This window comes from Moschus berezovskii, chromosome 23 (genome assembly GCF_049115385.1).
Source record: "Moschus berezovskii isolate FMDL1 chromosome 23, NW_MosBer_1.0, whole genome shotgun sequence".
NCBI classification, from domain to species: Eukaryota; Metazoa; Chordata; class Mammalia; order Artiodactyla; family Moschidae; genus Moschus; species Moschus berezovskii.
The window spans coordinates 61,638,755-61,653,938 of record NC_142482.1 but is presented as its reverse complement, the minus strand read 5'-3'; the positions used below and the strand labels follow the sequence as shown (position 1 = coordinate 61,653,938).

The window sequence follows — 15,184 nt, the reverse complement described above, 5'->3', positions numbered from 1 at the left end:
CCTGCTCAGTGCCCCACTAGAGGGACAGGCCAAGACGTCCCTGCTGTTTGCGTTGACAATCGTTATTATGCAAGATTGGAGCCCTCATGGAGGAAACAAGTTGAGAGGGAGAAAGGCCTTCAAAGTTCTGGAAACCTGTGCAGAACAGGGCCATGCTAAGCATTGCTCTTTGTAGGCTGCTGAGAAATAGCATCTGAGTGCCCGCAGGCAGAGCTGCCGGCACGGTCTTTTGCTAACAATACCCGCACAGGACTCACTGGGCTGAGAGTTAGGAGGCCAAGAGGGACTGACCTGGTTGGTGGTGGGAGACGGTGCTCTGACGGATTACCCAGGCCTGTTGGGGTGCGCTTGCCAGAAACCAACTCTGTTTCTTCTCTAGAGCTGAAAGTCAGACCATAAAATAAAAACTGAAAAACACAGAAACCTCTCCCTTCTGGACAGTGTTGGAAAATTTCCGGAAGTGCTTCCTTCTAGGGGTCATGTTTTCCCTTTTTTGGCAGGATCCTTCAGATTCAACCAGATATGGAATTATTTTTTAGATACAATGTTACTTTCTTAAAAATAATCAGATAGGGAAAATTCATATGGAAAAGACAGCATTTCAAAATCTCTTGATTTTTAATTGATTGTTAAAAGGATTTCTCGTCCCCTATGTATCTTTTTGGGACTTCTCTGGTGGCTCAGATGGTAAATTATCTGCCTGCAACGCTGGAGATCCATGTTCAGTCCCTGGGCTGGGAAAATCCTTGGAGAAGGGAACGACCACCCACTGCAGTATTCTTGCCTGGAGAATCCCAGGGACCGAGGAGCTGGCGGGAGACAGTCCATGTATCTACTGTTGGGAGAAGACGCAGAAAGAAATGAAAAGCATTTTTTCTCATTTCGAGGTCAGTTTATTCAGCCTCGGTTAAACCCGTCTTCTACCACGGGGATACACGACGGGCGGAGGGAGTCCCTCGGGCCTTGGACACAGAGGCTGCCCACGTCCACATTAGAGGAGAGAGCCCTCTTCTCAGGAGCGCGAAGGCCCAGAGCTGAGGACGAGCGGGCAGAGGCCCCTGGGTCCGCGCACAGCGGGGCTGAGCATCCTGCTGCCTCCGGTGGAAGCGCCCTCAGTGAGGCCTGCAACGCGTCTCTGAGAGCAGGCAGAGGGCGGGGCGCCGCGTGGCGGGGCTGCGAGTCTCCTTCTTCTCCTCCTGTGGCCAGAGGCATTCCCTGAGCGTCTGCCCTGATGGCTGCGAACAACAGGGAAGGCTGGGGCCGGCGCTGCGTCCAGGCTGCCGCCCCTGAATCAGGGCTCACATGGACTCCCTATGGAGAGAGAGGCCCTGGGGCAGGACGAAGCCCCCGCCTCCATCCTTCCTTGTGGACACATCGAATGGGGCCTGGCTCTCAGACGGCTGGACGCTAACTCCTGGGCAGACGGACAGCTGGCGTGTGGGCCCAGGGATGCCCAGAGCTGTGAGCTTCTCTGGGAAGAAGCACCCCATTCAGGGGGTTGCGGGGACCCCGACACCCTTCTCTTCCACTTCAGAGTGCTGAGCCGTGACCTTTGCCCTTCCTTGTTACACCACCTTCTGACTCAGAGAACTCTGCATGACACGAACAAATAAATATAATAAATCCAGATATTGCCTAGGAGCACACTTGAAAAAACATACTAAACGAGTTTCGGGCAAATTGTCCTTTTTAAAATCTCCGCTTGCTCTGGGTGTTCTCTGTCCTACCCTTGTGTTCATAGGGCAGGAACACCCGAGAATCTGGGATGGGTCCTGCAGTGTTTCTGCACAGAAAACAGTCTGTGGATCGTCTTGAAGCAGAGCCTGCCACGCACATGCTCTGAGGTGTGGGGGTGTGGAGCTGGGCAGTGGGATGAGACAGGTGTTCGGGACAGATGAGGTCTTCTGGATTTCAGGATCTGACCGGTGTTCCAGGTGGACAAGCGCTTACATGTGAGAGGTTCCGAGCTGGGACAAATCCAGGAAACTGAAGTCACGTTCAGGAGGTGCACGGAGGGGGAGCCGACTGTCCAGCACTTTATGTGCAGAACCCCGGAACCACCGGGCGCCCTTCTTGGGTTCCGTGTGCTGGGTGCAGGCCCTTCCCGATCTGGCCTGGCTTGGATTTCAAGGCTCCTTCCTGCCACTGTCTTCTCAATCTCCTCTGGGACACATGCCCCCGCCCCCCACTGCCACCTCCTGGGACCTCCCAGGTCACTCTCAGAGGACCTGTTCTCTGACATCACCCGGATCTAAAATGCTGTTTCCCTCTTTGTCTGGCTGAAGAGCTTTAACATTTGAACATTATCATTCCCCAGGAAGCCTAGAGTAGACCAGGCCCACTCTCGTGCTGGCAGCCAGTTTGCTTTACTCAAAGTTGACTCATTTAATCCTCATCTCCTTTAAAAAAATACCTTCTCTGCAATATCTCGATTGGTGTTAGACCACTTAACTGGTCCTCTGGGCCAGTGAAGGTGACACACAAAATTAACTGTCACGCTGGGCTACCTCGTTTTTCCAGTAGTCATGTATGGATGGGAGAGCTGGACCATAAAGAAAGCTGAGTGCCGAAGAATTGATGCTTTTGAACTGTGGTGTTGGAGGAGACTCTTGAGAGTCCCTTGGACTGCAAGGAGATCCAACCAGTCCATCCTAAAGGAAATCAGTCCTGAATGTTCATTGAAAGGACTGATGCTGAAGCTGAAACTCCAATACTGTGGCCACCTGATGCGAAGAGCTGACTCACTGGGAAAGACCCTGATACTGAGAAAGATTGAAGGCAGGAGGAGAAGGGACGGCAGAGGTGGGATGGTTGGATGGCATCACTGACTCGATGGACATGAGTTTGAGTGAACTCCGGGAGTTGGTGATGGACAGGGAGGCCTGGCGTGCTGCAGTCCATGGGCTTGCAAAGAGTCAGACACGAACGAGAGACTGAACTGAACTGAACTGGTCTACTTCTTTCTCTCATGGAAACACATGCTGTGTGGAGTTCAAAAGCCAACTATGGAAATATCCTGACCAAAATGTTTATATATTTTAATGTGAAAAGATTGGACTGAGAAGACCTTTCATTTCTCAGGATTTGCTTTGAGCTTACCTGGTACTCAGCATCTGAAAAAAAGTCTATTTTTCTCAATAAAAACACTGTAGTCCACGGCAGGACTGGCTCCGTAGTTGGCAGGGTCTGGTGCGAGATGAAAATGCAGGACCCTCTGCTCAAACGCTGTTAAGAATCTGAAGACAGTGAAAGCAGAGCGCTGAGCCGGGGGTCTTTCTGGGGGCCCAGGGAGGCCCACCGGCCACACTTCCCTGAAGTCAGAGCTGGTCACAGACAAGGTCAACTGGAGGTCAGGAAGTGACTGTGAGTGGCTCAGTGACGTCCGGCTCTGCGACCCTGAGAGGCCATGGAATCTCCAGGCCAGAATCCGGAGTGGGGAGCCAGTGTCTCCAGGGACCGTCCCAACCCGGGGTCGAAGCCCGGCCTCCCGCACTGCAGGCGATTCTGCCTGTTCTGAGCCACCAGGGAAGGACTATGATGAGGACGGGAATTCCAAGTTGATCGATAACAAACGCACAGGAGATTATAAGGCAATTCTCTTCAACAACTTGAAAAAGTTCATATTGAAAAACAGTTTTGAGGAAAATGCCGATGACATTTAATGCAGTGGACCAGCTAAGAAAGAGATGCTCAGAGGTCGAGCTGTGTGACAGGTTCTGTAACACACGGGACCACTGCGTCCATCGTCACAGCTTCCTGCTGACGGCCTGAAGGAGACGAAGGACAGGCGCCTCGGACCCTGGACGGACAGACGGCTCACGTCAGGCGACAGTGCGCAAAGGCTGGGGGTGGCAGTGACGCCACTGGCCTGCCCGCCCGCCCGCTCCCAAGGGCAGCGTCTCCGCAGCCTGTCTGTCCTCAAGGCTCAGGCGCTGACTTGGGCACAGCAGAGACAGCGGATAGAGACAGGCTGAGGATGTGGGTCACACCGTCAGGTTAGAGGGAGCCCAGCTCCTGATGACGCCACAGGGAGGCCAGTGGACACCGCACCACTCTCCCCCTGAACCCCGGCATCGGCTGACGCGGGCCCCACGTCTCAGCAGGGAACACGTGGTGTGGCTGCAAAAACCTTCGTGCAGTTCCGTCGCTCAGTCGAGTCCGAGCTTTGCAATCCCATGGACTGCAGCACGCCAGGCCTCCCTGTCCATCATCAACTCCTGGGTTCCTCTCAAACTCAGGTGCATCGAGTCAGTGATGCCATCAACCATCTCATCATCTGTTGTCCCCTTCTCCTTCTGCTTCAATCTTTCCCAGCATTAAGGTCTTTTCAAATGAGTCAGCTCTTTGCATCAGGTGGCCAAAGTATTGGAGCTTCAGCAACAGCATCAGTCCTCCAATGAACCTTCAAGACTGGTTCCATTTAGGATGGAATGGTTGAAACCTTCAGTTCAGTTTAGTCGCTTAGTCGTGTCCGACTCTTTGCGACCCCATGAACCACAGCACACCAGGCCACCCTGTTCATCACCAAATCCCGGAGTTCACTCAAACTCATGTCCATCGAGTCGGTGATTCCATCCAGCCATCTCATTCTCTGTCGTCCCCGTCTCCTCCTGCCCCCAATCCTTCCCAGCATCAGAGTCTTTTCCAGTGAGTCAACTTGTCACATGAGGTGGCCAAAGTATTGGAGTTTCAGCTTCAGCATCAGTCCTTCCAATGAACACCCAGGACTGATCTCCTCTAGAATGGACTTGTTGGATCTCCTTGCACCTTAGCCACCTCTTTTTCTCCAGTACCAGAGGCAGGATGGAAAGTCACCTGGCGTGCATCCATGACGTGGCCTGAAATGCCTCCATCTCGTGAACAGGATCTGTCGGCCCATCTCTGACCCCTGGGGGCAAATGAACTTGCTCAGGGACTGTGGACGGTCAAGCACTGAACGGGCCTCTGACCACAGACCCTGCAGTGCAGACCCAGTAGCTCGGGGATGGACTTCTCCCAGTCTGGGTCCACGGCCTCCCCTCTTCTGCTGGTTTCTGGAGGGCTCTCCTTTGGGGGTCTCTGAGGCCCACTCCCCCTCCCCATAGCTGCCGTAGCCTCTGGTTTGCTCTGTTCTCAGGAGCAGGGCCACTGAGCAGAGGAGACAGGGAAGCCCCGCTCATCCTTCCAGGCCCGGAGCAGACAGCACTCTCCCCGAGGGCCTGGATGGGGCGGGCGGAGAGAGGACCCAGAGAGCAGGCAGCCAGTGCTCCTGACCGGCGGGACCACCGAGTGCCCGCCTCTGATGGCAACTGCAGCTCTGAGAAGACACAGGACACAAGGACACAGAAATACACACACACACAGGCGATCTCGATCAGCCCTTTATTTGTGGACTTTTGCCAAGGTCACCTGGGGTTCCAGCTCTTCGCAGAGATCGGGGAGAGCGGTGAGCAGCACGGGGGGCCCCACCTCGTCATGGCGAGCAGTAGCGGCCGCAGAACAGGATGGCCCCGGTCTTGCCATGCTGGATGAAGAAGAGGAAGGGGCGGTCGGCAAAGAACTCCTGCACAACGTTCAGGCTCCTCCGGCTGATCCTGGACCCTGAGGCAGCCGTGGCCTCCGTGCCCTCCTCGGTGACCTCCACGAAGGACTTGTGCACGAATTTGGACAGGTGCAGGCCTCGCTGGCAGGACATCCCGCTGAAGTCGGCCCGGGCCGCCTCGAAGGCGTCGGTCATGCCCAGGCATCGGAGGACGCACTCCATGTCGTAACACTCCTCCAGGGTGAAGCAGGGCAAGAACACCTTCACCTCCTCCTCAGCCAGCACGTCCGGCTTTGTCCAAGCGACGAATTTCTCGTAGGTCAGGGCCTTCTCCACCTGGAGCAGAAGGTAGAAGATCTCAGGGTCTGCAGCAGAGCTGCCCCGGGGAACATCCACTGTGACACACACTCCACGCCAAGCGGGCCCAGGGCAGCCTGCAGGCTGCCCGTGAGTTCCCAGAGCCCAGTGCCCAGCAGGGATCCGGACGAGACCCCGGGCCCCAGGGCCATGGCTGCCCGGTTACCGTGTTCAAGTCAGTGCTTTCACTGGGCAGCAGGATAACCATGTTCAGCTCTTGGCCGACGTAGGGAAGCACCAGAATCTGGCTGCAGATTTCTGCAATGCAAGCTGTTTTAAAGGTTGACCAATTGTACATCATTGGCACAGGTTTCTGCACGTTCTATAAAGGAAATGGATAAAACTTAAGTTGAAACATGACCTGTGGACAAGTCATCAGAGCCGTCCACCTGTGCCCACACACTCTGTCCTGTCTTCCAGACCCACCCCAGCTCTGCGTCCTCCGCTTGTCTGCTTGGCTCCAGCTCCCACCCCTGGTTCCCAGCGCTCAGGCTTCAGGTTCCTGTTCTCCTGCTGACCCAGGAGGTCTCCACTTGGACGTTCCCAGCAGGACCTCTCCCCCGGCTCTTGCCTACCTGACATCTTCATCTGGACACAAAGGAGCCTCCAGTTCGGCTCGCACACTGGTGGCTCCTGTTTCCCTCCTTCTGCTCACTCTATACTTTCCCATCTCTGCTCATGGCGACACCACTCAGCCCGCAGTCAAACCTGGGAGTGTCCTGGGCCCCTGTCCTTCCCACCCCACAGCTGACCCATGAACAACCATGTTGGCTCTACTTTTAAAGACAACAGGGCTTCCCTGGTGGCTCAAGGGTAAATAATCCGCCTTCCAAAGCGGGAGACGCAGGCTCCCTCCCTGGTCTGGGAAGACCCCACAGCCCAGGGGCTCCTAAGCCCATGTGCCACAACTACCGAGCCTGGGCTGAGCGCCCGGAGCCTCAGCTCCTGAGGTCACGGGCCTGGAGCCCGAGCTCTGCCCCAAGAGAAGCACCAGCTGGGGAAGCCCGAGCCCTGAGCCGAGAGGGCCTCCGCCAGGGTAGCGTCAGGAAAGGCTTGCGGCAAGAAGACCCGGCACAGCCAGAAATAAACAGATGCGATTATTAAAAGAAATGCGAACCAATCTGACTTGTGCTTCCTACGCCCACCACTCTCAGCCCAGCCACCGTCATCAGGAAAACTTCCAGTAACCTCCCTGGTCCTGCAGTCGGGCCTGAGGGGCTCTGGGAGATCAGAGCCACAGTGAGAGGCCATGGGCTCTGTGAGAGCTCAGAGGAGGGACACAGGAAGCAGGAACCCAGGCTGGGGAGACCGCTAGGGAGGCTTCTGGACGGCCCTGCAGAGGAAGGCGTCTGTGTAGGTAGCTATGGACGGGCTGGGGACAGAAGGTAGGATCCAGGCCCAGAGAGTGTCACAGCCACAGTCTAGAGTTTGAACTGAATCTCAGGAGTTCTGGGAGGCCCAGAGACCTGCGAGCTGCCCATGGGATGTGTGATACAAGATGGAACCCCCACGGCACAGACCGCCCCTGATGATACAGCAGAGGAGGAGCAGGGGCAGAGGAGGCCAGGGTTTGCCCAGATCCACATCTGGGCTGCCAAGACCACGAGAGGCACAGGTTCCTTGAGGTCAGCCTCCTCACACGCTCCATAAACCAAGGGGATCCCAAAGACCGTTTCCAAGAACCTCCCTCACTTTATGAAACATTCTTGTTTACCTTGCTGACATTGAATGTCCTTTCCACGGTGTGCCCTTTAAGAAACTGTTTAGCCCAGTTTCCTTTGAAGTAGATGGCGTTCACGAGAACCAGACGTGTCATGGAGTTAACTGAATTTGCAGAGAGCAAGTCTCTAATTTTATCTGCAACGAAGATTTAAAGAGTCAGTTAGCTAACAGGGTTCCCTGGTGGAGGTGCTGGGCACAGTGTTACTGGTCTGTCCCCTGGAGGAGTCAGTGGGCAGAGCAGAGGGTTCACTGTCCCCCAGACAATCACGAACAGGGAGTTGTCTGGTTACTTGCTAAGTTGTGTCTGACTCTTTGTGACCCCAGGGACCCTAGCCCACCAGACCCCTGTGACCATGGGCTTCCCCAGGCAAGAATACTGGCAGGTTGCCATTTCCTTCTCCACTGGATCTTCTGACCCAGGGATCCAACCGGCCTCTCCTGCACTGGTAAGTGGATCCTTTACCATCTGAGCCACCAAGGAAACCCATACAGGGAGCCTGGCCCCTAAAGGAAAATCAGCAAGAAAAACCTTAAAATCACTGCTCAGAAAATTACCATGAGTTGCATAAAACACATAAGATGAACAAAAAATAAGGGCAGAATAATTCAGTGTCAGAAAACAAATGTTTGGTCTACAACGTGAGGGGACCGTCCTGAGGGGAGAGGTCGAAGCCAGTGTGGACAGCACGAAAACGAAGAACCACAGGTGGACCAGGGCTTGACCGAGTGTTCTGCAGTGATGCTCAGCGACCCGCAGGCCTGAGCTCTGCTAGACAGGCAAGGAGGTGGAGCCCGCATCAGAGTTTTCCTTCCACCCTTTGTGACAAGGTAGACTATATGAACGTTAACTGCAACAGCCCAGAATCAAAGTGTGATTGCTCTGGAAGAGGTGCACCAAATATTGATGAGGAGGGGAAAAGCTAGAGAAATGGATTACTGACTACATTTCAGAAGTGGATTTGAAAGCTTGCAGTTATTTAGAGAAAAAAGCCCTTTCTGTTTACATGTGATGGTCTTGGGAAGGAACTGATGGATAATAAGGCTGATTCAAATACTGTGCAAAAAGAACTTGTGACACGTCCTCACCTTCTGTCTTTTCGGCTACCCAGGTGTTTATGTGCTTCCTGGCCTCCTCCGAAGCGCAGACAAAGTCCAGCTCCTCCACCTCTGCTTGGTAGAATATGCGGCAGGCATCCTTGAAACACTAGGAGAGACAGAGTGACTGAATCACATGGCTACAGAAGCAGACAACGCCAACAGCTTACTCCTTCACCACGCCAAACCTCAACACTGATCATTTGACGGTTACTTGTGTAATGTACAAACGAATGTGCGGAATTCACCTTCAATCCGGTTTCTCAGTTTTCAGCTACACTGAATAAATAGCTGAGTAAAATAACAGGCTTCCCAGGTGGCACAGTGATAAACAATCCTCCTGCCAATGTTGGAGACGAGGGTTTGATCTCTGCGTGGGGAAGATTCGCTGGAGAAGGAAACGGCAACCCACTCTAGTATTCTTGCCTGGACAATCCCATGGACAGAGGAGCCTGGTGGGCTACAGTCCATGGGGTTGCAAGGAGTCAGACACAACTTGGCAACTAAACAACAACACAAACTTTCAAGTGAGGCAATCTGGCAACACTGCCCCCAGCACAAGTTCCGGGCTTCACTCCTGTGTGACCCTGGAAAGGCTGCTGCGTCTCTCTGGCTTCCTTGCCCCCGGAAGCAAGGACGCAGCAGCAGCGCCGTCTCAGAGGTGACTGAGGACCAGGAGAGCTCGGTCTGTCCGGGGTCTCGTGGCTGAGCTCTCCCCACACCGTGGACGCCGCACCTCGTGATCCAGGCGCCTCATTTCATAGAACCCGCGCACCATTCAGGCTCTGCCAACCTGCTGCTCCGCTTCTCAATCGGGGCTTTTGAACAGATGTCAGTCTCTCAGTCTAAGAAAACAGTCTGGAAGCAAAGTGGTCACCTACAAGTCGACACCTCCTCAGACCCTTGGTGATTTCAACAGCTTTTAAACACATCTGAAAACAAGTGCCTGCTTCTTAAATTACTATTCAGTAAGTAACGGCCAGTCAAAAACAAACTAAATGAATATCTAATTATACATTGCCATTGGTGTTGGATCCTTGGAATACTCGATCAATTTGAAATAACTGACAAATATTTCTCATCTTTTAATTTTATAATCCATATCAAAATTACCATTTAAATACCAATGTTTTTCTTAAAATATCTACCAGGAAAAATAGGAAGTTAAGGAAAACTAGCCAGTTCTTTGTGTTTATTGGAAATTTTGCTTTTCTGTATATTTAAGGCTCATACAAAGATGACAATAAACCAGCATGTCGCTAAAACTGATAAGACCACCCTTACGGCAGTAAGTGTTCAGTTCAGTTCAGTTCAGTTCAGTCGCTCAGTCGTGTCCAACTCTCCGCGACCCCATGAATCACAGCACGCCAGGCCTCCCTGTCCATCACCAACTCCCGGAGTTCACTCAAACTCATGTCCACAGAGTCGGTGATGCCATCCAGCCATCTCATTCTCTGTCGTCCCCTTCTCCTCCCGCCCCCAACCCTTCCCAGCTTCAGAGTCTTTTCCAGTGAGTCAACTCGTCGCATGAGGTGGCCAAAGTATTGCAGTTTCAGCTTTAGCATCAGTCCCCCCAATGAACACCCAGGATTGATCTCCTTTAGAATGGACTGGTTGGATCTCCTTGCAGTACAAGGGACTCTCAGTAAGTGTAGAGGAACTAAAAAGCCGCTTGTTGAAAGTGAAGGAGGAGAGGGAGAAAGTTGGCTTGAAGCTCAACATTCAGAAAACTAAGATCATGGCATCTGGTCCTATCACGCCATGGGAAATAGATGGGAAATAGTGGAAACAGTGACTGACTTATTTTTGGGGGCTCCAAAGTCACTGCAGATGGTGATTACAGGCATGAAATTAAAAGACACTACTCCCTGGAAGGAAAGTTATGACCAACCTAGATAGCATATTAAAAAGCAGAGACATCACTTTGCCAAACAAGGTCCGTCTAGTCAAGGCTATGGTTTTTCCCGTGGTCATGTATGGATGTGAGAGTTGGACTGTGAAGAAAGCTCATCGCCAAAGAATTGATGCTTTTGAACTGTGGTGCTGGAGAAGACTCTTGAGAGTCCCTTGGACTGCAAGGAGATCCAACCAGTCCATCCTAAAGGAGATCAGTCCTGGGTGTTCATTGGAAGGACTGATGCTAAAGCTGAAGCTCCAATACTTTGGCCACCTCATGCGAAGAGTTGACTCACTGGAAAAGACTCTGATGCTGGGAGGGATTGGGGGCGGGTGTAGAAGGGGACAACAAAGGATGAGATGGCTAGATAGCATCACTGACTCGATGGACATGAGTTTGAGTGAACTACGGGAGTTGGTGATGGACAGGGAGGCCTGGCGTGCTGCGATTCATGAGGTCGCAAAGAGTCGCACACGACTGAGTGACTGAACTGAACTGAAGATTGATAAAAACAAGGAAACCAGATTGTAAAATAAATTCACACCGACCTGTACAAACCAATAAAAAATTGATCTCATGCTGACTACATTCACTTTACACCACCTGTTTTAAAACAGTTAATATAGAGTCTGAAACAAGTGTGAAAAATAATGAAAAAAATCATGTAACAGAAAAGATTGCTATCCGAACAGATGAATAGCTCATTAAAAATAAAAGACAAGACATATATCCCAAAAGTAAAACTACACAAAGGACATATAAACAGGCAACTTTCAGAAAAGATACAAATGATTGATGGACATGAAAACTGCTCCGTCTCATGAGCAATCGGAATGTTCAGACTCAGCCCCTGCGGCGCTGAGCAGAGGGGGGAAGGGCACCCGCTCCCCTTCCTGAGGACGACGGGAAGGGCTGCAGCCGTCGGGGTGGGAATGAGGCCGAATTCACTGAGATCTGAGAGCCTCCCTCTGTCCCTTCCTTCCAAAGTCCATCAGGAGTAGCAGGCACGCACAGGACAGAACCACACACACATCGTCCCTGCCGGCTCGGCCCTGGCCGGGCCCCACCCACGCCCGCCCCGGGGGCAGGCGCCTGCGTCTCGGTAGTGCCACCCCTGAAGACGCCGCCACCACCGTGAGAAAGGCTGAGGCGGACACACACTGTTGCTGAGGCTGAAGCTCCAACACTGTGGCCACCAGATGGGAAGAGCCGACTCATTGGAAAAGACCCTGATGCTGGGACAGACCGAAGGCAAAGGAGAGGGGACGACAGAGGGTGAGATGGTTGGAGGCATCACCAACTCAATGGACACGAGTCTGAGCAAACTCTGGGACGCAGCAGAGGACAGAGGAGCCTGGCCTGCTGCAGTGCACGGGGTCAGACAGAGTCGGACACGGCTCAGCGGCTGAGCAACAGACACACGTGGAGTGAGACGCAAAGACTCTCTGTGCACAGGGGACACGCCTTACACTGGGCGTGGGGACAGGGCGTGGAAGAGCATTTGGGAGGACTCTGGCTCTGCCTGCATTTTTACACAATGAGAACACACAGGTTACTTGAGCTGTTTATGAAAAAATTAAAAAAAAAATGAAAGCACTGTAATTAAATAGAACAGAGTAAAAAAGAAAAAAACTTTAAAAAAATTCTGCATAGGAAAAGAAAATCAAAATATTTACATGTACAAAAAAATTGAACAAGTCTCACAATGCACAAAAAACTTCCAACATGTGAAAAACAACGTCAGAAATATTCTATTGGATGACTTCTTTGTTTGGGCCAACTCATCTGCAACTGGGGTATGACCCGTGTTAGTTCTCTGACAATCATCTCATCGAAGCTTCACGAACATGTGAACAAGGCTGTTACAGGGCTTCTCTTACAGGCAATGACATAATGGTTCCAGGAAGCGGGGGTTCCCACACCCCGCCCACCGAGTCCTCTCAGGCCACAAGGCCTCTGCTGCACAACAAAGCCCGCCTCCTGGTCCACATGACCTCGGTCTCTATCTGCTTCGGGCAAACGGGAATATGACTTACTGAGAGGAAATCACAAGTCTTCTCTCCAAAAAGCCTGTTGGCGGTTCTGAGCAAGTACTGTGTGCAGGTCCTGTTAACTTCACAGAGAAGGTTCTGGAAACCCTGGTGGACATCTTCACCTCCGCCACTGATCTTGCTTAGAGAAAGTGTCTGAAATAAAACCAGATAAAGACCCACCACTGAAGTATGCCCTGACTACAGGAAATGGACACAACACTAAAGTCAGCCTAAGAACCGCACTGATTCATCCCAGCTTAAAACAAGACTCACGCAAATAAAGGCACAGCATCTCTGGGAAGCCCCCAGCCTGCCTCCCGCACAGATGCAGAAATGCCCCTTGCCGAGCCCAGGGCCCTGTGCTCGCGGTCTGCCTTCAGACAAGGCCGGTGGACATGCCTCCCATCTCTGTACAGACAGGCCACATCTTCAGGTCTGGACTGGCCTCAGGATGGGCTCCGACCAGCGGGACACAGGAGAAGTGGCTCTTCCTGGCCCGGGCCTCCATAAAGGCCTGGCCACGCCATGTTCGCTGTCTTGCCCCCTGTGACCAGGGTGCAGACACGCCCAGCCATCCTGCTGGGGCCTCATGACAATGCAGGAGAGCTGGCACACAGAAGGGAGTGCCTGGCAGGATCGGGGCCGCTCCTGGCTCACGAGGAGCCCAGCAGGCACCGTGTGGCCAGGCCGCAGAGTCTGAGGCACGGTCCCAGTCATTCCCGGTTGTGGGAGGTTTATTCGGGAGCCACAAGGAGAATGTCCAGACAGATGTCCGGCCCGGTTCCACCATAACATGAAGCTAAGCCTGGCGCGGGCTTTCCACCCAGCAGCCAGCCAGGGCAAGAGGGCCAGGGGGCATCCCTTCTGGAGGAGAGGACCTCGGGCGGGAGCCCTGGAGAGATGCCCTGTGCAGGGCGGGAAGGCCGGCGGTCCCCCGGAATTGGAATCTGCACAGGAGGTGCCCAGAGAGAGGGCGGTCTCTTCAGAGCCTGGGAGATCAGGAGGGGAGACAGAGATGAGCTCAAGAGGGGACTGCTCCCTTTTCAGCAGCACTTAAAGGGAATACATGCGTCTCCCAGGTGGTGCTGTGGTAAAGCATCCACCTGCCTGTGCAGGAGACTCAAGACTCGTGGGTTCGATCCCTGGGTCGGAAAGATCCCCCGGATGAGGACATGGTAAACCACACCAGTGTTCTTTCTGGAGAATTCCATGGACAGAGGAGCCTGGAGGGCTAGAGTCTACAGGGTTGCAAAGCGTCGGACACGACTGAGCATGAGCACCGGTGTATTTGTGTCCTAATACTTGCTGGGTGGAGAGTGCAAATGTTTCTCACTCCCAGCCTCTCCAGCTGGCAGAGGACCCTGAAAGTGATGGCCTTAGGGCAAAGGTCTAACTCAAGGCCCAGGCTCAAGGGTGGGATCAGGACTCTGTTAAACCTGGAGAAACTCTGGATCCCAGGACCTTGGGAGGGGTAAAGGCATCCCACATGCGAGAAGGCTGTGACCCCCAGGGGGCCAGAGGTCAGCACCCCGCCGCCACTGTGGCCCAGGAGCTGACGTCCACACCCTGCGCAGCCCGCCTGCGGCTGGCTCTGGGCATCTTGGCCAGCAGGGCCTTGGGCAGCGGGTCTGAGCAGAGGCTCGATGAACGCTTGCTCGTTCAAGCCTGTCCTGCCGGAATCCGGTGCTGCGCTGTCAGGAGCCCAGCCCACCCGACAGAGAGACACTGGATGGGAGGCCCAGGGGCGGGGCAGACGGGGGAGTGAGGCCAGTCTGTGGAGCAAGGCCTCTGGGATTCGGATCGCATACACCGGCTCACCGGCTAATGAAAGCGCATCAGCCGCCGCCCAGAACCGGCTTCCCGAACGTACCTGGCACATCTGGGCCGCGGTGTTGCCCCTGGCCCCCATGAGGACCATGGCCAGGGCAGAGGAGATGCTTAGGGGTGCGATAAGCACATTGTTCGAGTTGTCCTCACCCAGCTTTTTCAGAAGGGTCAAGGCAAAGGTGCCGTTTGCTTCTGACAGCGCATCCATGGTGGCGAGTCTGAAAGGATGGATTTACAATCAGTGTCACGCAAATAAGGCCACAGGGCAAGGCATCTCACTCTGCTCTTATCTGTTGTCAGCACTAACGCTCTGCTTCGACGAGCAACAGGTACACGCACAAAACGTGGCTTCCTCAGGGGTTTCGTACCCCGTGTGGGCTTTGAACATGCTGAGAGATGGCGCGGATACAGAGACGGTGCTGGGCCACAGCCTGGGAGGGCCAGGAAGGAGCTGTTGACTTTTGCTCCCATTTCTAGAATGTGTTTGGGGCCTATAGGTATGATTTAATAACAAGAATCACTCAAAATAATCCATCCAAACACACAATTATACAGGTTGAGTGTTTTGTAAAGAGAGAGAAAGACCACACTTAGCATAACCTGAAGCCTTGAGATAAAAGACAAGTCAAATCATGTACAAAGAAGCATGAAAGCCTTAAAGACAAGCCCCGCTGACACCCAGGTCTCCCCCTCTGGGACCTCCGCCTGTGACAAAGCTTGAACCCGAGGCCC

At 53.4% G+C, this 15,184-nt stretch overlaps 1 protein-coding gene across 4 annotated transcripts; it reads right to left on the bottom strand.

Annotated features, from left to right (window-relative positions):
- Positions 1-5,353: 5,353 nt before the first annotated feature.
- LOC129543439 (serpin B6-like) lies at positions 5,354-14,763 on the bottom strand. 4 transcript variants are annotated; one of them, XM_088831046.1, is made up of 7 exons: positions 14,496-14,763; positions 12,899-12,917; positions 12,629-12,747; positions 8,687-8,804; positions 7,593-7,735; positions 6,045-6,191; positions 5,354-5,857 (listed from the first exon to the last, which is right to left on the bottom strand). In XM_088831046.1, exons 1-7 carry the CDS (start codon positions 14,658-14,660, stop codon positions 5,453-5,455), a joined length of 1,116 nt encoding a protein of 371 aa, XP_088687172.1. In that variant the 5' UTR covers positions 14,661-14,763; the 3' UTR covers positions 5,354-5,452. The 4 variants fall into 4 exon arrangements, with proteins under 4 accessions (XP_088687172.1, XP_088687170.1, XP_055262519.2 ...); XM_088831044.1 differs by lacking the exon at positions 12,899-12,917 and having other exon boundaries at positions 6,045-6,187; positions 7,583-7,735; positions 12,629-12,778; XM_055406544.2 differs by lacking the exon at positions 12,899-12,917 and having other exon boundaries at positions 6,045-6,200; positions 12,629-12,778.
- Between the last annotated feature and the right edge of the window lie 421 nt (positions 14,764-15,184).